Source organism: Neoarius graeffei, chromosome 14, assembly GCF_027579695.1.
Source record: "Neoarius graeffei isolate fNeoGra1 chromosome 14, fNeoGra1.pri, whole genome shotgun sequence".
NCBI classification, from domain to species: domain Eukaryota; kingdom Metazoa; phylum Chordata; class Actinopteri; order Siluriformes; family Ariidae; genus Neoarius; species Neoarius graeffei.
The window spans coordinates 4,418,740-4,445,999 of NC_083582.1; the positions used below are offsets into that span (position 1 = coordinate 4,418,740).

The 27,260-nt window shown below is 42.7% G+C and overlaps 1 protein-coding gene and 1 non-coding gene across 2 annotated transcripts; one reads left to right on the plus strand and one right to left on the minus strand.

Annotated features, from left to right (window-relative positions):
* Window positions 1–500: 500 nt before the first annotated feature.
* LOC132897438 (legumain-like) lies at window positions 501–24,756 on the minus strand. Its single transcript, XM_060938711.1, has 13 exons — window positions 24,685–24,756; window positions 24,444–24,541; window positions 20,062–20,143; window positions 19,883–19,968; window positions 17,331–17,406; window positions 16,069–16,131; window positions 15,512–15,575; window positions 15,297–15,415; window positions 14,737–14,850; window positions 5,747–5,956; window positions 3,813–3,968; window positions 642–709; window positions 501–546 (listed from the first exon to the last, which is right to left on the minus strand). Exons 1-13 carry the CDS (start codon window positions 24,754–24,756, stop codon window positions 501–503), a joined length of 1,254 nt encoding a protein of 417 aa, XP_060794694.1.
* On the plus strand, window positions 7,287–7,369 carry trnal-uaa (transfer RNA leucine (anticodon UAA)). Its single transcript has one exon. It is a non-coding gene; the product is annotated as a tRNA-Leu (tRNA).
* Window positions 24,757–27,260: the final 2,504 nt, after the last annotated feature.

Sequence of the window (27,260 nt, forward strand, 5' to 3'; positions counted from 1 at the left end):
CTTACTGTCAGTATTATTACATGTGAAGTGATATTACTAACCCAGTTTATAAATCTGATGAGCAAGCTGTTAAGAATTATATCATTACAGTATACTCACACATTAATGACACTAAATCTATCATCTTTTTAAATTAATAACACATTTAAAATGTCTAGCTGCTGCCTTTTGAAACCTTTTTAAAATCAAGTCATAGCATATCTACAGATTGTCTGTGGAGCACAATGCCGTCTAAATACACACATTTAACAAATAAACTTTTCTTTCTTAGCAAGTTCTTTATTATGGTCTTTAGTTCGAGTAAAACAATTAATAGGTTGATCAGTTTTTCCATCACAAGTACATTATGATCATTTTTGACTCACCATTAAGAAAAAAAGCAGGAAAAGTTAAAAAAAAATAATATTGGTTTTAATAAGATGATCTAAACAACATCCTCATATTACTGAAAGTAAGAAAATGTGGAAAAGAAAACAATCGCAAAGTCGTGTGTGAGTTCTTCAGAATGTTATCTCCTGGCTAACATGAGTGATGGCTTCGGTGATGCTGATGGAGGCAAAGAAATTAGAAATGAAATTAGAAATGAAATTAGAAATGACTGGATGAGTTTAATTCCAGATTGACTGGAACACAGCACGTACCTCTCAACCTCCAAACCACACTCACACAGATTCACTAAAACCTGCAGGTGTGAATGAGTGACAACAAACTGCACAGAGAGAGAGAAAGAGATTAAGTTAATAAGTACTCGTCAAAAGTTTGTACACCCCTACTCATTCATAGCTTTTTCTGTATTTTGACTATTTTCTACACTGTAGAACAATACAGCTGAGTCGATTCACTTTCTCACTATCGTTCACTCAGAGGTGGACTGACACCGGATTGACTCTTGGACTCTCAAGGTCAAGACTTTTTTAATTGTTGTTTCAACCATATACAGTTGGTACAGTACACAGTTAAGATGAAACAGCCATGGCCTGAAGGTTAGAGAAGCAGCCTTGGGCCCAAAGCGTCGCTGGTTTGATTCCCGGAATCAATCAGCAGGAAAAATGTGAGGGGAGTTTAATGTCTGAACAGCACTTTCCCCTCCCTCTGTATCATGGCTGAAGTGCCCTTGAGCAAAGCCCCTAACCCCCAACTGCTCCCTGGGTGCTGTAGTATAGCTGCCCACTGCTCTGGGGACCTGTGTGTGTGTTCACTGCTTCAGATGGAGGAATTTCACTGGGTTTGAGTGTGACAAAAAATGGTTTCTTCTTCTTTGAAACAACGTCTCATATAACAACATAAAGTGCATGAGTGCAGTAGGTGCAAACATTACAGACAATAAACTATTCATAACCTAAAGTGTAAGCAGTGACTGCCAACCAGTTCCTGTCACTGATAATACTCTCTCAAGTGTGATTGCTGTGCTCCCAGCTGCTCATTACATTACATACATTTAGCAGATGCTCTTATCCAGAGCAACGTACAACATACCCAGTAGGCTCAAGGGCACATCAGCCATTCCTGCTGGTCCAGGGAATTGAACGGGCAACCATTTGGGCCCACAGCTGTTTCTCGAACCATTAAGACATGGCTTTCCCATGGTTTTATGCTCATTCAGAGCTGGCTGTAGCTGTGTATTTTTGACTGCGGATTCGACTGTGTTTCTCTTCACATAAAATGGACATCGGCAATGTTTACCTTCATAAAGTGCCACAGAAATTAAATAAAAAACTTATTAATGTGTTCAATCTCAGCAACCTTCATTTATTTAAATTACAAAGAACACAGTTCAATCTCTGAAACAAGTTATTTAAAAATAAAAAAAATAAAAATAAAAAACATGCATTATTGCATACGAGTCTGTATTGGCTTTTGACTTATTAGCACTGATGTCAAATTAGTAAATTAATTAGAAATAATACTGCTGATATGTGCCATGTGGTGTCGTCATAATTTTGATGATGGTCACTGGTAGTTTATAAGGAAATTCAACGCCCACGGAAGGCAAAACATGGGCTGAGATCTCATTCAGTGTGAAATCAAGACAACATGAAAGGACATTGCAACTTGGAACAGAACCTGTTGATACTTTCAACATGTTTTACTCAGTTCTCCATGATTCATCTTGTGACTCATGACCATCTGGGCACAAATTTTTAAACACATCTTGTAATTTTGTCAATGTCTTGAATTCCATTATTTTTTCAAAATCAATGAAATATTATAGTTGAAGCACAAACTGTGACTTTTAGCATATGTGTCTATTAAAGTGGGGTCTGTAAGCCCTAATATTGTTACATTAATGGTATTGAGCAGATGCTCTTATCCAGAACGACATGCAAGAGCTCAAGCACTTCAGCTATTCCTGCTGGTCCAGGGAATCAAACCAGTGACCTTTTGGCCCCAAAGCTGCTTCTTGAACCATTAGCTCATGGCTTCCCACCCATTATCACTCACATTTATACACTTTGCCATTCTGAGTTCCTTGTAAGAAAACAAAAACTGGCCTTCTGAGGATGTAAACAGAGAGCAAACAAGTTTGTTTTTTATGTTTACCAAATTCATGTGACTGGTGATAATATTTCTGAGGATATATTACATTACAGGTATTTAGCAGATGCTCTTATCCAGAGTGACATACAATGAGCACGTGCGCGCACACACACCTCTTGGGGAACAGTTGAGCATTAGGTGCCTTGCTCAAGGGCACTTCAACCATGGATTTTTCTTGCTGGTCCAGAGAATCAGACCAGCAACCCTTTGGGCCCAAGGCTGCTTCTCTAACTTTGAGGCCATTGCTGCCCCATGAATATGTTTAGGATATGAAATCCTAACCATGGTTTCCCAGATAAAGAAAGACGTTTTTAATGGGAAAATATTATATTTTGATGTTAGGATTCAGTCAAAAAGACTTTGGTTTGAGGTCACAAGAAACAAACAAACATTTAGAAAGTCACTCAGTAGAGTGCATACCTCCATCAAGCCACATATTATCAACATCAAAATCAAATCACTTGAACCTAGGATAATACTAAAGCTGTCCACCAAATTTCATCCAAATCCATTCACTACTTTTTGCGTTACGTTGGGAACAGACTAAAAAAAAATCCTTGAGCCACATACAAATCCGGATTTGCATTAAAAGCTAATCAGCTTTTTAATGTTCCTTGGCCCATGGCTCATCTTTCCTCAAAATTTCCTCAAAATCTGTTCAGCACTTTTTGAGTTATGTTGGGAACAAACAAGCAAACAAACAAACAAACAAACAGAGGCAAGAACATATCCTTTTCCAACACACTTGGCAGAGGAAATAATGAGCAAAATCTGAGACACGCAGAAACACCCCTATTGAGGTGACAGAATTATCCACCTGCCTAAAGACCTGAGCAGGAGACACACCAGGGGGCCATTTAAACAGATTAAACACTGCACTGGTGAAAGCACATGTATTAATATATTTTTATTTCATTTAGCATAAATTAAATTACAGCATGTTAATAGAGCTAGCCTCATTTATTAATTTCACCCAAAATGTATGAATTGAGCCGTTAGTTCATGCTGTTTCTTTGATTTGGTGATGAAATAAATGTTTGATACTGGATGAGTTTATTTTTTAATTATTCAGTTCATTGTTTTGGAAAAATCACAAAATAAAGATGTTAATTAGCTTGTTAATGTTACTAATGATGTATTAATGTTGATGTTAGGGGAACACTGTGCAGTGGAATGTTAATGTTAGTGTGGTTTTTCTAGTTCCTGTTGTCTGAAATGATCATAAGTCATGTTAGTCAAAAAAAAAAACACACACATACAGTACAGATACATACCGGCTCCTCTTCCCAGTTGAAGATCGTTTTTCTAAAATGCTCAGCCACGACTTTGAGTTCGTATGTGCGAGTCACCTCACGTTTTTCAGTCAGAGCTTGTGAAGTGTTTACGCACTCAGTAATCTTCTGCAGGGCTTCATCCACTGTCTTCCTCTTCTACAAATAAGACCATAATATACACATTTCAAATAGAAAGACATTGAGAGGAACTGTTTCTAAAATACAAAGGTATTTTCACGTTCCATGATATGTAATTCATGACAAAATGAAAACAATTTTGACATCATGGCTAATTTTATTACAGAATTAAAAACTAAACATGTCACATGTGGGGGTGGGGTTTATCATATAATGGGTGTGGTTTAAACTTGACCCAGAGGAGTAATGGCTGATGTGGGACACCTGACCGTTGTTTCCCCCAATAATAAACACCGCTGAGTTTGTTACATTCTACTGTGACGCAGACGGTTGCTGTTCAGATTCATTTACAAAATTTGCTGTGCAAAAATAATCTCGACTTAAAAAGCATGTCAACATGAAATGTAACTACAAACATGTAGCCCTGTGGGATTTATTTGTTTTGACTATGTGCATATGTTTATTTTGTTTGTTTATTTTTATTCATGTGCACGCAATTCATGTATGTTGTTCATATGTTAAAATGTTTTAATGATATATTTTAAAATATATATGCTAAAACTAAGTTAAAAATGTTTACATTCAGTCGGAAGTTAAAAAGAGGAGCCAATCAGGTGTTGGAGAAGGAAGGACAGGTCAAGGGAGGAGGAAGGAGAGAGAGGGGAGAAGAACGACACGAGGCAGAGAAAGTGGCAAGAGAAAAAAGGTTTAGGCTAAAAAGAGAAAGTGTAACTTTGGCCGCACGCCGGGTTATGTAACAACAAAGGTTAAAAGATAGAGAAAGTGACTTTTAAGAGTTAGTGCAGAAATTGTTAGTTTTGAGGACTTGTGGAGACTGGCTAAGACTCTACAACGCACACTGTTGGCCAGTCAGCCAGCTGAAGCATCTTTAGATGGTAGCCAGCACGGTTACTGCTCTGTCGTTGCTGCACGAACTGCTAACGGAGCCTAAGAGGAAAAAAAACACCATTGCTGTCGTCATCCTCATCCTCATCTTCCACAGCACAGACATCACCTTCCAAACCCACGGACACTGCTCCCATCGGGAAAATTCGACCAGGCCTGCACCTAAGAACTCTCTAACATACGGTCGGGTATTTATTGTATTTCATTTCCTTTAAGGTAAGTACATTATTTTCTGTACCTTTCAGTGCAACTGTACATTTTAAGTTAACATTATACTTGCCAGCTAATAAGTCAGTTTTTTCCAATAGCTTGTTTGAGCGGGGAAATGAGTATTTGAATGTCAACGGACGTTGAACTGAAAAGTGTAACGTGATTGTTTCACAAGTGTGTATTTTGTTTTATACATGTATTCTTTTGTATTTGCATTGAAACTCTTGTATATAAGTAAATAGTTCATATTTTTGTACTTCTGTTGAATTGTGAATCTTTTAGACTTAACGTCAAAGAACCTGGGGAGCGCACCCCATATTACTGCCAGGCGAGCAAGGGGGCGCTACAAACAGATTAAAAAAAAAGTATATGTCAATTTTTAAAATAAAAAAATGTAGTCATTGCAGATTGCTGTGGTCGAAGAGGAATAAAACTCTTGGGGACATGCTGTTAGAGGAAAATAATCAACTTTTTTCGTGGTAACAGTAACTCTGCTTCATCACTCCACCTCTTCACTCAGTATTTTACTATAACAGCTACATGCAGTGTTTATTACTCCTATAATACAGGGTTATGTTGATGAATAAGAGTCAGGCTATGGATACAGTGAGTGTGAGTACTGAAGCTGTTCAGAAATAAGGAGTATAAATAATGCAGTGCAGTAGAAGTGGCTTACTCACTCTTTTAAGATCCTCATATTGTCTTTCCAGGGCTTGTCTTTTTTCTGGATCCTCTTCATTGTTAATCCTGTTTTCTTGGATTATCAGTGGAACTTCTGCAGTGTCAACCACATCGGATACTTGAATGTTCAGCGATTGGGATGTGTAGGCTTCGCTGACAAGCTTGGAGGATTCTCCAAGAAATTCACTCAACATTAACTTCAGCATGCGCTAAATAATGTCAGTTAAAGAAGAATAATTATGACATTACATGAAACAATCTAAGCATTTAAACAATGTCATTAACGTTTAATTGTCATAAATAATACAACACTTGCCAATGCCAGAGAACAAAATCATTAAGGATTTTTTTTATTCACAGAATGGTTCACTTTATTCCAAAATTGGCATATAATAATGATGTGCAGAAACCTTTAAGATATTCTATTTATTTTTATTGTACATTGTCATGTATTTCTCCTGGGCAGCCAAGTACATACTGACTGCACCATGCTGGCATATGACTCGACATGGTTTCTCCAATAAAATAGTACAATATCCCAGCTCCCTATAATGGAATATCCTCCTAATGGGTTCCTATTCCAAACTTGGTTTATTGACAAGAGCCTGGTGGAGCCCAAGCCTCAAGAGAGGGTGTGTGGGTGAATATTATGATATACTGAATCACTGGGTCAGCTCATTGCTGGGCCAACTATCTCATTACCATCAAGCACCCATTGCTCAGAGACTCCACAAGGTTCAGTGACATGATGAAGTGACTGTTCTGAACTCTTGGCAAGGGCTTTTATTTTGGGGGGGGGGGGTTGGTGCAGCCTGCGTAGGCATGCCACTGAGGAACTCCCTCCAGAGGCTGACTGGGCAACCTTCACTGAAACGCTCCCCCTAGAGGCCAACATGGCAGCCTCCACTGTAGAGCTCAGTTCAGAAGTCAACAGGCTGACCTCCAGCAAAGCACCCTTTTCAGAGGCGAATGGGGTGAGTTCCACCAAAGAGCTCTCTCTATAGGCAGACAGGGCCACTTCCAATCAAGAGCTTCCACCAGAGGGCGGCACGGTGGTGTAGTGGTTAGCGCTGTCGCCTCACAGCAAGAAGGTCCGGGTTCGAGCCCCGTGGCCAGCGAGGGCCTTTCTGTGCGGAGTTTGCATGTTCTCCCCATGTCTGCGTGGGTTTCCTCCGGGTGCTCCGGTTTCCCCCACAGTCCAAAGACATGCAGGTTAGGTTAACTGGTGACTCTAAATTGACCGTAGGTGTGAAAGTGAGTGTGATATGGTTGTGTGTGTCTATGTGTCAGCCCTGTGATGACCTGGCGACTTGTCCAGGGTGTACCCCGCCTTTCGCCCGTAGTCAGCTGGGATAGACTCCAGCTTGCCTGCGACCCTGTAGAACAGGATAAAACAGCTAGAGATGATGAGATGAGATGAGCTTCCACCAGAGATCAACAAGGTTACCTCTGGTGCCATGCTCCTCCTGGAGGTCAACCAAGTGCCTGGCTTCGCCTGGTGGTCAATGAGACAACCTCTAATACAGCTCACCAGCAGGGACCAGGATGGCCGAGTGGTTAAGGCGTTGGACTTAAGACCCAATGGATGCATGTCCTCGTGGGTTCAAACCCCACTCCTGGTAAATTTCTTTAAGCGTTTCAGCTGGGAGAGATGAATATGTTTACACAGGAGTGTGTGTAAAGACTGCAATAATAATTAGAAGGTTGAGAGTTTAAATCCCAGCACTGACTGAGAGCCTTAACTGATTTCTTATGCATAAACTTTAGCTTGAAACTTTTCACCCAAATGAATATGGGTTCCATTTTGAGTTTGTTTCTTCTCAACGTTTCTTTCTCATGCCATCTAATGGAGTTGTTCTTTGCCACCGTCAACTCAGGCTTGCTTATTAGGGACAAATAAATTTATTAGAAATGAAATAATTAGTTCATATGTTCAAAGTCTATTTTTTTCTGTAAAGCTCCTTTGAGACAACATCAACTGTTAAAAGTGTGATACATATAAACTGACTTGACTTGATGATGCCCATGCACATGTCCATTCCGGAGACCAATGAGGTAGCCTCCAGTGTTGTGTCTCTGCTCCTGCCCCCGCCTGAGCCCATGTCCATGCTCATGCCTATACCCAAGTCCACACCCATGCCAGAGATTGACATAGTAGTCTTCAGCTTCAGGCCCATGTCCATGCTCAGGCCAACCCCCATGTTAAGGCCCATGCCAGAGACTAATGGGGCAGTCTCAAGCACCATGCCCATGCCAGAAACTGATGGGGCAGTATCCAGTGCCATGTCCATGCCAGAGACCAACAGACCAGGCTCCAGCATCATGGCCATGCCACAGACAAACAAGGCGGCTTCTAATACAAAGATCATGCCAGAGGCCAATGGCAATGACAAACTTAATCTAGAGGCCAACAGGGCAGTTTTCAACACCAAGTTTATACTCAGAGCTGACGGGTTAGTTTCCAATGTCATGCCCATGTCAATGGCTGATGGGCTAGTCTCTCAAACTCTGCCACCTGACTCCAGCAAGGACATTGTCACTGTGCCACTAGATTCCAAAAAGGATGTTGTCACTCTACAGCCAGACTCTGGTGAGGAAGTTGCTGCTCTGCCACTAGATTCTGGTAAGGATGTCATCACCTCACCTCTCTGCTCAGTGGAAGTTGCCAATCTGCCCCACTTCTCAGCTGAGGACATTGTCCAACCTGCCAGTTCAGCCAAGAATGTCACTCTATCTTCCAGCCCCACAGAAATTTGCATCATCCTGCCTCTGTGCTCTGCTGAAGATGTCATCCTGCCTGTCAGTGACTCTGAGGATGTTGTTATCCCACCCCTGTGCACCACCACTGCAATCACCCTACCATCAGACTCTGGCAAGAAAGTTGCTGCTCTGTCTCTCATCTCTTTTGAGAACATCGATCTGCAGGTCTGCTCTGCTTAGAACATTGTTCTACAGGCCAGCTTCCCAGAGAATGTTGAACGTTGGAGATACCTTGAATAATGCCTGCTTCACAATCCATGAACTCAGATGAACATTTCACAAAAAGGTCCAGGACTACCTTTTGGGTATTTGAAGACTCTCCAGGAGTAGTACCTTTGGAGAGGGAGGGAAGTTCTGTCATGTATCCCCCCCACCCCCAGACCATACTATGTGCTCTCTCTGTGTGACCAATTGTTTCTGTTTATGCTGCAATTAGTCTCTCTATTGATGCCCTTGTGTTTCTCTTTGTTCTTGTTTAAGTATATGCTCTGTGTTCCACACCAGTCATTACCAAGCCTTTTGTTAATCATGTTAGTTGTTCTGGGTTTTTTTTACTTTGTTTTTGGTAACCTTGTTTTGCTTTTTGCCTGTTCTAGTTTATGCTTTGTGACAATGCCTGCCCCTTTTTGCAAGCCTGCTTTGTTGACCTTATGCCTTGTTTACTTACTAATAGTCTCTCTCTGTCTCTCTCTCTCGCTCTCTCTCTTTGGGAGTGTTTTTCTTTAGGTCCATTCCAGTGTATACCATAGATCCATCCATAGATGCTCTGGGACACATCATCAGTGATGTTTTCTGAGATCATTGGGTGTTTCAGGTCTTTCACCATCAAACACCCTCACTCAGATGGCCCAGCCAGGGCCCAGCTTGTGTTCCAGCAGTATTGACCCATGTTTTGGACCTTTTTATCTAGAGCCACCTTGAGGCCCTCTCTGCAGCCTCTATGGTGGATTTAATGGCTCTCATCTTTACAGCTCCTGTGATGCTGAGCAGGGTGTAGGTCTTACATAGGGAGCGGGCAGCAAAGCCTCTATATCCTACTTCTATGCACTCACAGCAAGGTTCCTTTGTGAGAGCTGGAGTAAGCCATGACCACAGCATACACCATCAACCAGTCTGCTTTCACTGGCATCAGACTGTGAGCTGTGAGTTGATCTTGGCAGGCAGCTCAAGTTCCCAAACCATGTGACACGAACCTCCTTGAGGCCAGACATGATGTTAACATCGACTTCTTCAAAGCAGGTCCTCTTAGTTGAGTGGACAGTCCTCTGGTGCCCCTTTTCCACCAAAGCAGTTCCAGGGCTGGTTCGGGGCCAGTGCTTAGTTTGGAACCGGGTTTTCTGTTTCCACTGACAAAGAACTGGCTCTGGGGCCAGAAAAAATGGTTCCAGGCTAGCACCAACTCTTTGCTGGGCCAGAGGAAAGAACCGCTTACGTCCGCGGGGGGGCCGAGTTGTTAAGCCCGACAACAATAGCAAGACCGCGAAAGGTCGCCATTTTTAAGTGACGAGAAGCAGCAGCTGTACAAATGCGAAGTCATCAATTATTGTTGTTGTTGCTGCTGCTTCTTCTCCGTGTTGTTGTTGCTACGATGTTCGCGCCAAGGTTTATGCAAACGCAGCGACGTAACTGATGTATACAGCGATGTAATGACATGGCTCACCTTAGCACCCCGAGCTATGGAAAAGCAAACTGGTTCTCAGCTGGCTTGCAAGTTGAACGAGTTGTGAACCAGCACCAGCACTGGCCCTGAACCAGCCCTGGAATTGATTTGGTGGAAAAGGGATATGGGAGGACTGCATGGAAGAGGACAATGAGCAGAAGCAGCTCAAGTACCACAAGATGGTGGAGAAGTGCTGGAGGAGTGGCTTGAAAGCTCACTGTGAGTGCATAGAAGTGGGATGTAGAGTTTTTGCTGCCCACTCCCTATGTAAGACCTACACCTTGCTCGGCATCATGGGAGCTGTAAAGATGAGAGCCATCAAATCCACCATAGAGGCTGCAGAGAGGGCCTCTAGGTGGATCTAGATAAAAAGGTCCAAAATGTGGGTCAATGCTGCTGGGACACAAGCCGGGCCCTGGCTGGGACATCTGAGTGAGGGTGTCTGAAGGATGCATCTGCTGCCAGGAACTGATGTAGTGGTGACTGTCAGGTCATCAACATAGGCTCTGATGGAGGGCTGCTGGATATCGGACTTGGACAGGGGCCTCTGCATGCCATTTCAGCTGCTTTGAACACCATCTTCATGGCAAGGGTGAAGAGAATAACTGAGCTGGTACAGCCAGTTATGATCCCTTTCTTGAGCCAGTGCCAGTCAGATGTTGAGCTCCCAGAAGTGACTCTAAGCCTGAAGTTGCCATAGATGTTTTATGGGGGGGGGGGATGATAACCCCTGCCCCTTCCTGCCAGCCTGTTTTGTCTACCAGCTTTTGGGCAGGGGATCTTATGCCTTGGTTATTTACTAATAGTCTCTCTCTCTCTCTCTCTCTCTCTCTCTCTCTCTCTCAGGGAGTGCTTTTCCTTAGATCCATTCCATATTTAATCCCTCACTTTCAGTCTGGGAATTGGTTTCACCTGTTTGGCTAGCTATAAAAACTGCATGTCTCAAAATTGGTGGCTCTCTCCCCTTGCTTTTGTGCTTTTTCCTCTCTGATGTTGTTTACTGTCTAGAAGGCTGTGGCCTACTGTATATTTTTGTTATGCTGTTTCTTTGGTTAAATTTGAGTTGTTTAATACATTACTTGATTTAATGCTACAAAATGGTGTGTTTCCTGAAGCCATAGATGTGCTTCCCACACTGCCTGTTGTGTGTGCTTCTTTAATCCTAGGTAATGACCTTGCTGGTAATAAAGTATGGCCTGAGGAGGTATTAACACCTTCTGTAGCCACTGTCCCACCACTTTTGTTGAGATTGGATGAATGTGCAGCTCAGTCTCCAAAGGTGTCTCCAGTGTGTGCTGTGATGAATGCCTAGAGTTACGTATGCTGAGGCAAATTTGCTTTCATTGGTGTCAGAACAAACTCAAAGACCACACATAAAGGATATGGTTCCCTTTGTCAGGTTTCCCTCTATCTGTCTACTGTTGTGAGTTGGTGGATGAGCAATGTGCTGACCCATGCTTCTTGGAGCTGTTTAACCTTGTCCATCAAAGGATGACATGAAAAGTGCTGATCAGGGTTAGTTTCTTCAAGGTGAGCTGCTGTTGAGCAAATGGGTGCTGTGTGGTGACAGTTCTGTGGCTGACTCAACTGTTCATGTGGTAGTTCTAACCAAATTCCATGATATGGTCTTGAAGTTGTCTCATGATAGAGATGCTGAGGCTCCAAGTCTCCCAATAAATTGGGAGAGCTCCCATCATTTGGCACTTTTCTAAAAAATCTCCCGATCTCCTGACATGTGAAAAAAATCCTCCCGACATTCTATTGACTAAAGTCAAAAATTATTTTTATGCAGTTTTTTTCTGTGGAAGGTGATTGCAGCACCACTCAATTGTTGGTTACTATTTTCGCCATGTCACCTCACCTAGTCTAGTTCCCACCTTCCGCCAGAAGTAAATCTGTGTACTTTCAGTTTTCTGCGGTCGGCAGCATTTTTTGCATTGACCAATGAAAAGGAGTACATTAAGGATGCCAAAACGACAAAATACAGAACCTGATGGCTCTCAACTGCCTAAGAAGTCAACAAAGTACTTCTCGAAGTATCAGTGGAGTTGGAAAACGGAGTATCCATGGGTCAGAAAGAGCAAGAAAGGACTGACGTTTGCCAAGTGTTTTTACTGTTTTGAGACTTTCTCGGTAGCCTATGGAGGTAAAAACTATCTTCGAAAACATTCCGATCAACAAAAACACAGTGCTGCAAAATAAACACAGATAACACAAGCTATGAGACCAAACCAAGTACCTCCTTGATCTCTTTGGCTAAGAAGGCAACAGTCCAGTATAATACTGTGTTTATGGAGAAGAGAGTTCCTGAATAAATAGACTGTGAGACTGAAACTCTGTGATTGAAAAAAGGACAGTAACTGCAATGACTAAACTTAATTAAACTATTACAGGGATCCATCCACATTGTTTTATTTATCTCCTAATGTTGTGATAAATTTGATTCTTGATATTATTTTTATCATAGTTCTAAATTTCAAAAAGATAAATGGTTTTGTTTTGGAATTTTTTATTTATAATTAAATTTTTTTCAAGATTTTATTACTTCCTCCTTAATATGATTGTACTTCACCCAGCTGACAGATAACAAAATTTGAATAAATAGATGTTATTTTGATACAGAAATCTTGTTTGTTTGTACATTTTAAATCATTTGTACCGGTATGTGTATAATTTAGCATCTTCCTGTAGCTTTGTGTACGTCATTCAAGGTTTAAAAAATTCTCCCTATTTTCTGGGGTGAGTGTAGGGAGATCTCCCTCTTTTCATTGAGCTTGGTCGGAGCGTCTGGAGATGGTCATCTTGGAGTGTGAAAAACATATGACCGCATATTGTGGTATATCTTTTGGCCTTGGCTAAAGCGTGATGTTGCTGCCTATATTAGAACATGTTATACCTGTCAACTTACAGTAAAGCCAAACCAGTCCAATAAGCCTGTTCCTCTGGTACCAATTCTGACAGTCAGTAAGTCCTTTGACCAATAGATTGTGTGGGTCCTCTACCTTACTCTGAGGCTGGCAGCAAGTATTTGTTAACCATTATGTTTCAGAGCACAAGGTATCCTGCAGCTTGTCCACTCCGTACTGTAACCACCAAATCAGTGGTGAGAGCGCCGACTCATTTTTTTTTTGGCATCCCTTCCATCATACAGAGTGATCAAGGCTTGAACTTTACATCTTGCTTGTTTTACAGGTTTTAAAAGAACTACATATCAAACATCATTGTGTGTCTGCATACCACACACAAAATTAGAGAGATTTCATCAGACTCTAAAATCTTTTTTGTGTGCTTATTGTATGGAGTCAGACTGGGACTGGGAAGAGGGTTTGCCATAGCTTCTGCTGTCTGCCAGAAAGGGAGTACAAGAGAGCATGGGGTTTAGCCCAAATGATCTTGTGTTTGGCCACACTGTGAAGGGTCCACTGGCGGTTTTACAAACAGATTGGAAGGAAGCTAACTCACCTGTAAACCTTTTAGACTATGTAAATGATTTTAGTCAATGGTTTTAAACAGCAGGTGAGTGGGCGCAAGACAAGTTGGCAACCACTCAGGCCAAAATGAAAAAAATGTTATGATTGTAGAGAAGAAAGGCATGAGTTTAGCCCTGGGGATCAGGTCCTGGCTCTCCTCCCTATTGCGAGTTCTCTATTCCAGGCAAAATTCATGGGTCCATACTCTATTTTAACCCCTTGGCTGCCACCCATAATTAATTGTAATGTGCTGGGCATATAGGACAAAAATAGGTCAAAATTGGGATATTTTGATAATCTTTCTCTAACTTGTACAGAACTTTATATTTTTAATATTTGTATAGAAAAATCACAAAAAAACACTGTTGTAGAGTAAAAATAACTTTAGTAATCAAAAACAACTTCAAAACCCCCAAGACAACAGGTCTTGTCAATGAGAACCTGTCCATAAACATGAATTACTACTACTTGAAAACACAATATACACCAAGGGTCCATGTATTCAAAATAACTGGGCACCATTTTTACAACAGTCTTTCATATGACCCAACCATGAATAGAACTCACAATCTCCTGATTTAAAGGCAGACACACTAACCACTATGCCAACTCACAGTAATGTGCCACTGTGAATTTAAAATAATGTGCCCTGTAAGGTACATAAAAGGAGGTGTTGATGACAAGTAGCGTACATCATAAGGCACAGTGGTAAAAGATTTCATGACGTACGTGATTCATCCAAGTGCATTGAAGGGGTTAAAGAAAGTCTCTGAGCAAAATTATATCATTGCAACTCCTGACTACCAAAAAGACACTCAGTTGTATCATGTGAACTTGCTCAAGCTATACGATGCCCGTTTGGTGCCAAGAGTTACTGAACCGCTAATGTGAGATTCTGCTAATGTGAATTATTTACTTTATTTAATGCTACAAAACAGTGTATCTTTGTCATGGCCTTGTGAGCCAGGTTGTGACAGCTGTTTGTAGATCACCTGACCTTTGCCTGTTTCTGCCTCCCAATTTGAACCTGTTTGTATGCCCTTTTAATAAACACTCTAAACCTACACTTGCATTCACCTCCATTACATGACATACATACCTTGTCCCCATAGTGACATGGTGTCTCAGTCACTCCTGCCTTCCTCGCATCCTTACTCACATGTTTCTCCAGGTAGGAAAACTGCTCTCCAAATGAAGTCATGGTAAGTTTTACCTTTAGAGTGAAGTGAAGAAGAACAGAAAAAATGAACGATGTCCAATTCATATACATTACAATTATCTCATTATCCTTCTACAGGGTCGCAGGCAAGCTGGAGCCTATCCCAGCTGACTACGGGCCAAAGGTGGGGTACACCCTGGACAAGTCGCCAGGTCATCACAGGGCTGACACATAGACACAGACAACCATTCACACTCACATTCACACCTACGGCCAATTTAGAGTCACCAGTTAACCTAACCTGCATGTCTTTGGACTGTGGGGGAAACCGGAGCACCCGGAGGAAACCCGCACGGACACGGGGAGAACATGCAAACTCCGCACAGAAAGGCCTTCGTCGGCCACTACATTACAATTATGCAAGAAATAAAACAGAAGTTTTATGTGTAAAAATACTTTATTAAAGAATTAATTCCTCAAAATAACCCAAAAACTCTTACCGTCTCCATGTGCTGTAGCCAGTTAAAGGTGAACATATCAGAAAGAAAGGTATTTCTTTCCTTGTTGAAGAAACAAGCATAGGTATATTCATCAGGCTTGCATGAAGAAACTGCATACACTGAAATTCAAGGTTAACAGTCTTTCAGAAACATGAGCAGAATGTACCTAAACATATCAGAACTGTGAATTTTCCATCAGTAGATATGGTACTAACCGTTGCTCTCAGACAGATGATCCAGCATTGATCCAGAACAACATGCTTCCAAATAAATGACCATCTACAAACATTGACCAGGTTGTACAAAAGATCAGTAAACACACACACACACAAGAACAAATGTAAATACACATACAAAAATATAAATGGTTTAATGTTTTAGGGTTATTATTTTAGGGTCTTTTCATGGTTTATAAATGAGAGTGATGAGTCAGAAAAGTGCATGCAGAACAGGTCCTTATCACGTCAACACTGGAATCAGCGGCCAATTGTATCTCCCTGACTTTGTGTTGTGACCTTGCCTTTGTCTCGCGCTCTAATTTTGATGAGATCGCTGATATCTGATTTTGTGACCTTGGTTTGCCTTTTGACCACATGTTTTTTTTTCCCCAAAAAAATTGTTGTTCTATTAGAGTGTTTTGTGAAGGACCTTGACTCTCTTGACCTTGATTTCCCTGCTCATAAACTTTTTCTATATGGATTCTTGCTCTGCCTCTGAGAGCCCTGGGTTACAGAGATTTTCTGAAATGTAAGTTAAGGGTTAAAGTACTTACCTTTGAAAATTTGTGACTCTGTGACATTGCCTTCACTGTCTGAATGAGGTCATGGGCATAAAGCTGTAACAGGAGAAAAAAGATCATTATGTTTCACGACGGCAGCACGGTGGTGTAGTGGTTAGTGCTGTCGCCTCACAGCAAGAAGGTCCGGGTTCGAGCCCCGTGGCCGGCCTTTCTGTGTGGAGTTTGCATGTTCTCCCTGTGTCCGCGTGGGTTTCCCCCACAGTCCAAAGACATGCAGGTTAAGTTAACTGGTGACTCTAAATTGAGCGTAGGTGTGAGTGTGAATGGTTGTCTGTGTCTGTGTCAGCCCTGTGATGACCTGGTGACTTGTCCAGGGTGTACCCTGCCTTTTGCCCATAGTTAGCTGGGATAGGCTCCAGCTTGCCTGCGACCCTGTAGAACAGGATAAAGTGGCTAGAAATTATGAAAAATTAAATGTTTCATGACCTCAGTAGTAGATGGATCTGATGCTCTGATGGAAATGAGTTCTTACTAATATTCAGTTTCAATGAAATCAAAACAACTCAAGCTGATGTTTCAACTGTACAACACCCTATAATGATGTGTCACATCTGCACCAATGACTGTTCAAGACTCCACTTCCCAGCATTTACAGCGGCCTTCAAACATGGCCACTATGGACTACAGCACCTCTCCTGCACATCACCATGTTTACTAATTGCACCTTGACTCAATCACTATTGCACTTATTTAAGGACTCTCACTGCACCTAGTCTTTGCAATGTAATGCTCAGTGTGTCCTGTTTGACTTTACCAAGCCTGGCTAGTTTCCATATTGAGATTCTGGTTTTGGGCGGCATGGTGGTGTAGGAGAACCTCACAGCAAGAAGGTTCTGGGTTCAAGTCCAGTGGCCGATGGGGCCTTTCTGTGTGGAGTTTGCATGTTCTCCCCGTGTCTGTGTGGGTGTGCTCTGGTTTCCCCCACAGTCCAAAGGCATGCAGGTTAGGTTAATTGTTGGCTCTAAATTGACAGTTGGATTCTGGTTTTGACTTTGTTTTGTATCTTTGGGCTTTGTCCTTTGATTCTGCCTTTGACCTTCTGTTTGTGCCGCGCCTCACCATTTCCTGCTTTTGATTCTGCTTTTTGTTTCTACTTCATGATTTGGGTTTGTTTGCTTGTGTGCTCTTAATCAACTCTTTTTCTGCTTTTACATCCCTCTGTTGCTTGCATAACCAGCACTATGTAAGAGATCTGAATACGACCTAGAAGGAGGAGGAAAATTCACTAAACTTACTGTGGAGTTAGGAAAGTGAAAAATTCCTTTATTTCCATGGTCTGATAAGTAGATGAAGATGGTATCATTTTCACCACTGAAAGAGAATAAATATTAAAATAAGATATATTGTCATAAATGTTATCAAAATGTGGTGCTTATTTTATAGATTCCTAAATACATTGTTCCTATGACAACTAATGATGCAAACAAAATCACAAACCTGCCAACCTTCACATGTTTTGTGTACGAGCTCCACATTTTAATGTCAGAGAACATGGCAGTGTCTTATCATTCAAAAACAGACAAAAAGAAGAATATTCTCCCCCACACCCCCCCAATTAAAAAACTGGAGATGAACCAATTGAACAGATGCACAGCAGCAGCTTGTGCTCATGTTTTTGTGTTGCAAAATGATATTAATATCTATACAGCCTCAAATGAAATAAAACGGAGAGGATATCACACTTGACTTGCGTGAGTGAACCTTTGAGTAAACCAGGTTAAAAGTGTTGCCAGGTTTCATCAAAACTATTCAGCCCAACTGCATCTGAAAATCCCCATGAAAGATCTTAAACTAGCCCTAAATTTCAGGCATTAGAAAAAGTTGACATGTTTTTCTTCCTTTCTCAGTCTGTATGTGGGGAAATGATCACCGTGGTACACACCCACCCACACACACACCTATTTCTGATGTATGGATATTAGTCACTCAATAATCCCCCTTTCCCTCTCACAATCTGTACAATATCTAATCATCGAAAAGGTTCTGTACATCATTTCGACACTGTCTGCACTTTCTTAGATTTAATTTTGATTATTTGTTATCAAAAATATCTGTTAATAACTCTCCTATCCTCTGATTCTCCTATCAGCATGGGGCAGAGTGATTCCTGCATCAGTGAGCCTCTATTAGCTCTTGTTGCAGTTCCCATTTTGACCACTAGGTGCAATAACAACTCTATGGAGTGAAGTGGGGCAGTCCGCCATTGTACAACATTGAGAAAGTGACATTCAAGATTGCAACGTACGCATTTTAGCCAGAGAGGATCGTTGGTATGAGCGAGGAGTTAAAGAAGCCATTTTTATCAACCTGGAACGGCCATCACTGAACAGAGGTGGTGGTCTAAGACACCATTTATCAGGCACCTACAATGCAGTCCTTGGCACACTTCACAGACAACTGAATGCACACCAAAACCCAGCTGTTTTCAGTGACTCACAGGAGGACAGAGAGAACCAACAACCCATTGATCACCCCAACGACTCTCTAGGCCGTTCACACCCAGCCCCCAGTGACCCACACCAACAGGATGACTCAATGACACCTTAGGATTGCTTTTCATCCATGACAGGATAAATACCTGATACTCACTATTAGTCAGACAGAACTGAAGAAGCCTTTCGGATGAGAGGTGAAACGTCTTCAAGAATCTTCAAGCAAGTCCAGTTGCTCTCTTTGACCACCCACAGTATGAACATCAAACATCAGAATGGTTTGACCGTGACATGGTTGTTAGTGCCAGGTGGGTTGCTTTGAGCAGAACAAGTGCATTAATATAAACCTGTGATTTGCAGCTGCGCTACTGTCTGAGCTGATTTTGGTCTCACCATCAATCTCAAGAACACACAAGTAATGGGTCAGAACATTGAGAACCCATCCATCATAACGATCTCTGATCAAACATTAGAAGGAGTCAATGACTTTGTTTACCTGGGTTCAACCATTTCCAACTCCCTCTCTCTCGACTCTGAGTTGAACAAACGCATCAGTAAGGCCATGACCACAATGTCAAGACTCATGCAAAGAGTTTGGAATATCTCATCTCATTATCTCTAGCCGCTTTATCCTTCTACAGGGTCGCAGGCAAGCTGGAGCCTATCCCAGCTGACTAGGGGCGAAAGGCGGGGTACACCCTGGACAAGTCGCCAGGTCATCACAGGGCTGACACATAGACACAGACAACCATTCACACTCACATTCACACCTACGGTCAATTTAGAGTCACCAGTTAACCTAACCTGCATGTCTTTGGACTGTGGGGGAAACCGGAGCGAGTTTGGAATATGAGGAAGCTAACTGTACACACAAAGATCAAGGTCAATAATGCATCTGTCATCAGCATTCTACGAGCAAGACATAGACCCTTCGAGGGGCTCCTGGAAGCAAACAGTGAAGCTGATCTTGCTACCTTTGGGAATGTGCAGACCTGGACAGCAAAAGAAAAACAGTCAAAGTGACACACTCAACTGCAGCCTACCCACCAGCCCACAAATTAGGCTACAACAGCTCCTTACACTTGTGATGCATCTGGAAGAGTATGTGATACTCATGCAGGACTTAACAGTAACAGCAAAAGTGCAGCTCAACCTGCAGAAATCAAATGGTCTCTCAAGACTGAACTTGCCAAGGACTGTCTGAGCTGCTGTTCTAGAAATTAACCAACACCTTCTGACCAGAATCCAGGATTCATTCAGCAGTGCTTTAAGGAAGTTTAGTAAAGTATGTTGTCAAAGATCATCTGAATTAGATGTGGAATTTGGTGAATAAAGCTAAAAGAGATGGTTTCTACCTTTGTATTATTTTTTTTGGTCCTGTTTTCTTGACAGCAGCTGAATCTCCACGTAGTACAGCCAGAAAGTTTTCAGCCGATACATCCTGATAATGAACAGTTATTTAAAACAATTAATTAATCTTAACAAAAATAACTAATCAGAATATTTATTTATTCCATGTGACAGAACATATTACTGTTCCAGTGTAGTCCTTTAGAACCCCAGGGTAAACATTTGGGCCATTTGGTACATTGATGATGTTTCCAGGAAAGGGATTTCTGCACAAAAATATGACAGACAAGTAACATAAGTATCTTTCATTAATATTTATTCATCATATAATTATAATATTCATAAGCTACAGTATTTATGAATATAAAGAACTGAGGATAAATGAATTGTAATCATTTTGTTGCACATCTCAGATTGTTATATTTATTTAAACCTCTGCCCTGGAAAATCAGTAAAATACTGTAACATTCTTGTATAATACTGTAATGTATTAATTTAGTGCGCATGCGGCAGCTCGGGTGCAGCCTGCGACGAATGCTCCTGATCCTTTTTCTCTATTTTTCCTACTTGTCTTATCTTGGGTTTTTTTTTGCTATTTTTCTCTGTTACCATAACACTGTCATCAAGCCACTATGAGGGTTGCAAGAGTTTTGGGTTTTTTTTGCTCGCAGTCACAAAACTTTTTTTCAGCGCAGCGACGCAACAACTCCACGCCGCCTGCATTGTTTACACCAGAGATCAGCTGATCAAACTGAAGCCGGCCGCTCTAGTGACGAGACCCGATGAGATCCCTGTGGTAATTTGGCGGAAAACACACAGAGGATGCAGAGGAAATAAGAAGCTAAGGAGGAAGAGGGTGGCTTTGAGACAACGGAAGCTTAATGAAAAATCTTAAAAGCTGTGTCTCCCCTCTAACATCATGGGGAACATGAGGTCCCTCAGGAATAAAGTGGATGAGCTGACGGCACTGGCCCAGAGTCAGACGGAGTATCAGGAGTGTAGTTTAATGTGCTTCCTGGAGACATAGCTGCACCAGGGTGTTCCTGATGACAATGCTACAATCAAGGGCTTCCACACGGTGTGTGCAGACAGAGACCGCACCAGGAGCAGTAAGCACAAAGGGGGAGGGCTTGCCGCTCTTTTGAACAACCGGTGGTGTAACCCAGCTCACATCACCGTGAAGGAGCGCATCTGTAGCCCGGATGTTGAACTGTGTGCTGTCGGACTTCGTCCATATTATCTGCCCAGGGAGTTTTCTAATGTTATCATGGTGGCTGTTTATGTTCCCCCCTCTGCAAACCCGAACACTGCTTGTGACACTATTCACTCTGCAATAGCCCGGCTACAGACTCAACACCCGAGTGCATTCATTGCTATCTCAGGTGACTTTAATCATGTTAATTTGGACAAAACACTTTTCGCTTTCATCCAATTTGTGAACTGTCCTACCAGAGAGGGAAGAACAATAGACCTGCTGTATGCCAATGTTAAAGAGGCTTACAGCTCTTCCCCCCTCCCCCCACTGGGCAGGTCAGACCACAACCTGATTTACCTCTCCCCCTGCTATGTGCCTCTGGTGAAGAGACTGCCCACCACATCAAAGATAGTGAGGAGATGGACAGACGAGGCCAACGAGACACTGCAGGGATGCTTTGAGGTGACAGACTGGCAGACACTGTGTGAGCCCCATGGAGATGACATTAATGGGCTCACAGAGTGCATCACGGGATACATCAACTTCTGTGTGGACACCATTGTCCCAGCTAGGACTGTCAGCTGTTACCCCAACAACAACCCATGGGTAATGAAGGACATCAAAGCCCTCTTAAATGAGAAGAAGAGGGCTTTCAGAGCCGGCAACAAGGAGGAGGTGCGAGGAGTACAGCGTGAACTGAGAGCAATGATCAGGGAAGCCAAGGAAAAGTACAGGAGGAAGTTGGAGTGGAAACTCCAACGGAACAACATGATAGAGGTGTGGAGTGGAATGAAGACCATCAGTGGTTACAAGCCAACCAACAGTGAAGGAGTGGATGGCAATGTGGAAAGGGCGAATGAGCTGAATCTTTACTTCAACAGATTCGATGGCGTGACCCCAACCCACCACCACCACTCTTCTGCGGGATGGCTACAACCACACACTTCACATTCTCTCCCCTCCCCCACCTCTTCTTGCCCAACCTCATCCCTATTTCAGGACCTCGCTCTCTCCTCCTCAACAGACCCCCTGGCTGAGCACCCCCCCCAAGAAACACCTTCATCTCTCCCCCACCTGTCACCTCCACACTGATCATCAGCGAGGAGCAAGTGAGAAGACAGCTGAAGAGACTCCATGCAGAAAAATCAGCAGGCCTGGATGGTGTTAGCCCCAGGGCCCTGAAGACCTGAGCCCTCCAGCTAAGTGGAGTATGTCTTCAACATGAACCTAGGTCTTCAGAGGGTCCCCGTGCTGTGGAAGACTTCATGCCTTGTCCCTGTACCAAAGAAGCCATGCCCCAGTGACCTCAAAGACTACAGGCCCATGGCATTGATGTCACACGTCATGAAGACCTGAGATAGACTCATCCTGGAGCATATCTGGCCGATGGTCCAACCACTTCTTGACCCCCTTCAGTTTGCCGACCAGCCCTGTCTTGGAGTAGAGGACGCAATCATACCTGCTCAACAAAGTCTATGGCCACCTGGACAAGCCAGCCAGCACTGTGCGGATCATGTTTTTTTATTTCTCCAGTGCTTTTGACACCATCCGGCCGGCTCTGCTGGGTGAGAAGTTGACAGCGATGCAGGTGGATGCCCCACTGGTGTCCTGGATTGTGGATTATTTGACTGGCAGACCACAGTACGTGCGCTTGCAGTGCTGTGTATCAGACAGAGTGATCAGCAACACCGGGGCTCCACAAGGGACTGTCCTTTCTCCTTTCCTTTTCACTCTCTACACCACTGATTTCAACTACTGCACAGAGACCTGCCACCTCCAGAAATTTTCTGATGATTCTGCAGTGGTTGGACGTATTACTGGTGGTGATGAGAGTGAGTACAGGATGGTGGAGGCCAACTTTGTCACGTGGAGCAGGAAGAACCACCTCCAGCTCAACATGACGAAGATGAAAGAACTGGTGGTTGATCTGAAGAGAATCAGGGCTCCAGTGAACCCTATTAACATCCAAGGGGTCAGTATGGACATGGTGGAGGAATATAAGTACCTGGGGGTGTACTTGGATAATAAACTGGACTGATCCAAAAACGTGGACCCAAAAAGGGCCAGAGCCGTCTCTATTTTCTGAGATGGCTGAGGTCCTTCAACATCTGCCAAAGGATGTTGCGGATGTTCTATGAGTCTGAGGTGGCCAGTGCCATCCTGTAGGCTGTCGTCTGCTGGGGCAGCGGGCTGAAGGTGAAGGACGCTAACAGACTCAATAAGATCATCAGGAAGGCCGGCCATGTTGTAGGCGAGGAACTGGACTCTCTGACAGTGGTGTTGGAGAAGAGGACACTGTCCAAAATAAAAACACTCTTAGACTGTCCTTCCCACCCTCTCCATGAGGAGCTGATCAGCCACAGGAGCGTGTTCAGTAAACGGCTGATTCTTCCACGCTGCACAACTGAGAGACACAGGAAATCATTCCTACCTGCTGCAGTCAAGCTGTACAATGCCACTGTATAACTGTGGTACACTGTCTTTACCATGTATACTGTATCCTTAACTCAGGTGTAATATATGTCTATAGGAATCATTGTATATAGAATCACTTCATTTTGCTTTTACGTGAAGTTATTGAACTTATTTAAATTTATTTTATTTATTTTTTCAGATGATTTTATCTTCTATTTTTAGACATGTTTACTTCTCTGATTCAGGAGCTTGGTAGCAATTTTGAATTTCCGTCTGGGGATTAATAAAGTAATTCTGATTCTGATGTGTGTTGCATTGTGAGATGTTTATGTGATGCCACTCTGGAATTAAATTACAGGATGTATAATTAAAAAATGCACACACTAATCCACTGTCCTGTTGTTTAACAGATTAAAATAATAAAGATTAAAAATAAAAGTCCGGTGTGTTGGATAAGGCTTCCCCAGAGGGTGGACCAGGACATGCTCCTTTTGTCCTTTTATTCCTCAGCTCACAAGAGGGCAAGAAGCTCGAGTGGGAACTTGTTGGAAAGGACTCAGCAAGAAGGAGGAGCATATGCATGAACTTCGGCCAAATAAAGTACCAAAACATGGTCCAATTGGGCCCAGGATGGGTTCGTTGGATGCATTTTGGCGAACCCTATGCACCTGTAAATGTTTCCGGATCTGGATCTTTTGGTTTGGAAATTAATATCTTTTAAATTTGGGTGCACAAGAGTCCTATTTCTCAGGGTTGTGGGGCTCCAGTGGATCAGGTGTGGCCCCGTTTGGTCTGGGCTGATGTGAGGAACATTCAAGTAAATTATTCTTTTGCAGAAAGCATAAACATATTTTACTTCTCCACAGTGAAATGTATTTTTTAATTCTCATGTTGTCTAATCAGATTATTTTCTCACTTTGTCACGGCCCACTTCTCCTACAGAGCACCATACTCACTGCTGATCATAAGCGATATCATCATACATCATCACCACAATCTGCTCGTCTGGAACACCATTCTGGTGTATGATCTGGTAAGCGTGACACACGTTGGCCTGTAACAGAAAAGGTCCTTGAAAAGAAATCATTTAACCAAGCTTTAAGCATAAAAGCAATTTTTCAAAAGTATCCTAGAACATATTATGTACAACATCTGAAGTTAACACTAAATTTAAGTCACTGCATTTAATATTCACACCTGAACATCATAGTCTTCCCAACCGTTTGAACCTGCTGCCAGGAGAACCCACTGTTTGCCCTTACTGGCCATGTTGATGGTCCTACAAAGCAGAAAACTGAAACTCAAGTGTCATTGGGCCAACAAGAGAATTCACAAAACTAACAATAATTGTTTAAATTTAATCACAAAGAATCATAGCAGAGTTTCTGCATGTCTTTCTGATGTCTGGGTGAGTTTTCCTCTGCTTTCATCCCACTTCCTAAAAACATGCCAGTAGGTGGATAGGTTCAGGTAACTTGTCGCTAGGTGTGAATGAGTGTGTGAATGAGTGCACATGGTGCCCTGTGATGTCCTGGCATACATTACCATCCTGGGTGATCTCACACCACATTCTGTAATTTCTTTCGAATTGGATTACTGGTGCTGAATAAAAACTGTTGATTCTTACCTGTTTTCTCTCCTGTGATGGCTTCAGCTCAGTGGGACTTTGAGTGAGTGTCCTGAAAAGGTGCATCAGGAGTTTTTATATCCAGCAAACAGTCCACTTTCAGTTCTTCTCCCAAGCTATCAGCAAGTTTTGGTTTTGACATACCTGTAAACACAGTGCATGGTACGCAAAACCTCGTCATTGAATTTGGCTGTAAAATACACTGGACATGTCTAACAATGTGATATCACTGAACCTTCTGTATCTTAATTTTGTATATAAACCATGTGCAATAAAGCTTTTACGTATTTTTCAGTGTAGTAAATGCTACCTGTAATAGCTGTGAGGTTCAGACAGAGATATAATCTGCACCCCCTTCTGGGAAGATTTATTTTCAAACTCAAGCTTAATGGACTCTTTTTTACTTTCTTCATCACTTTCAGTATCATGCATCACTCTTCAGTATGTTTCAGTGATTCAGTACAATTCACAGTACATCACTCTTCAGTGATTCCACAGAAAAAGTCTTGTGTCACATAATAATCAGAAGGTGCAGCTTGTTGTTATTTATGATTTATTTTATTGTGATTATAGAACTTCCCACTGAGGGAAGAACAGTAATGTGTGTTGTAATTGTGAAGAGTGCCTCTACAACGCTAATGATGATCTGTTTAAGTTTCAGGAAGTGCGCTGAGCCTGAGCCATCAGCTCTTCATCAATCTCCCCTTTACTCATTCTCTTACTCCACCTTTACAGGCCTCCCGCTGGCCAACCTTCACAAAAAATGAGTAGGGTGTTGTTTGGTGGTTGTTGTGGTCTTCCACGACATTGCTAGTGTTTTGCTAGATATTATATAGGTTGATGTTATGGTATAGTAAGTGGTTGCCAGGATGTTGCTAGGTGGTTGCAGAGTATTTACTTGGTATTTCAGGTGGTTGCTTGGTCATTTCTATGGAATCAAAGGTGCCTGCTAGTTTGTTACTTTGGTATTGCAGGTGGTTGCTAGGGCATTGCCAGCTAGTTGCTAAGTCATGTTATTTAATTGTAGGTGGTTGCGAGGCCATTTCTCTGCTATTACAAGTGCATGCTAGTTTGTTACTTTTGGTATTACATGGGGTTGCTAGGTTGTTTCTAGGTCATTGCTGTGGTATCCTGGGGGTTGTTAGGCCATTGCTGGTGGTTGCTAGGGTATCACAAGTGTTTGCTACGATGTTACAATGTGGATATTTAACTTATTTTGTGACAGATCTCTGATTTTGGGAAACAGAGGAATGGGAAGCAGGCTTCAGAACAGGAGAGTTCATTTATTTTTGTACATTTTTCAGTGACTTTTCACCAAATAAACAAACAAACACACACGACGGGGTGTCACAGCTCTCTCTCTCATTCCTGACTGTCTGAAAGATAGACAGACACACATTAATAGACAATCAGTAATTTGACACAGGTTCACCTCATCACATGTTACCTGCTGGTTCAACCTGCCTCCTCACTGTTCACAGCCAACACTCGACCACACCCCCGCTGCCACATACTCCCACCACCCGACTCAGGCCAGGGAGCTGTCTGGCCTGCAGCTGACTCCCACCCCCTGTTGGGAGAGGTAATCTGCCACCACCATCTGTGCCCCCAACCTGTGGACCACCTCGAATTTAAAGGGATGAAAGGCCAGATACCAGCGAGTGATCTACGCATTGGCATCCTTCATACGGTGGAGCCACTGGAGCGGGGCATGTTCGTAACAGAGGGTGAATGGGCATACTAGCAGGTTGTAGCGGAGATTGAGGACTGCTATTTGATGGCCAGACACTCCTTTTCTATGGTGCTGTACTTCGACTCTTGCGTGGAGAGCTTGCGGCTGAGGTACAGCACTGGACGCTCCTCCCCCTCCACCACCTAGGACAAAATGGGCCCTAGCCCTCTGCCTGATGCATCGGTCTGTAGAACAAAAGAGAGAAAAAAATCAGGAGAAGGCAACAGCAGGCCCCTACACAAAACCACCTTTACCTGAGCAAAAGCCCATTCGCACTGCTCTGTTCACTGGACCAGATCTGGTGCCCCCTTTTTAGTGAGGTCAGTCAGCAGGCTGGTGACATCTGAAAAGTTAGGCATGAGCCGCAAATAATAGCCACCCAGCCCCAGGAACTGCCTCACCCCCTTTTTGGTT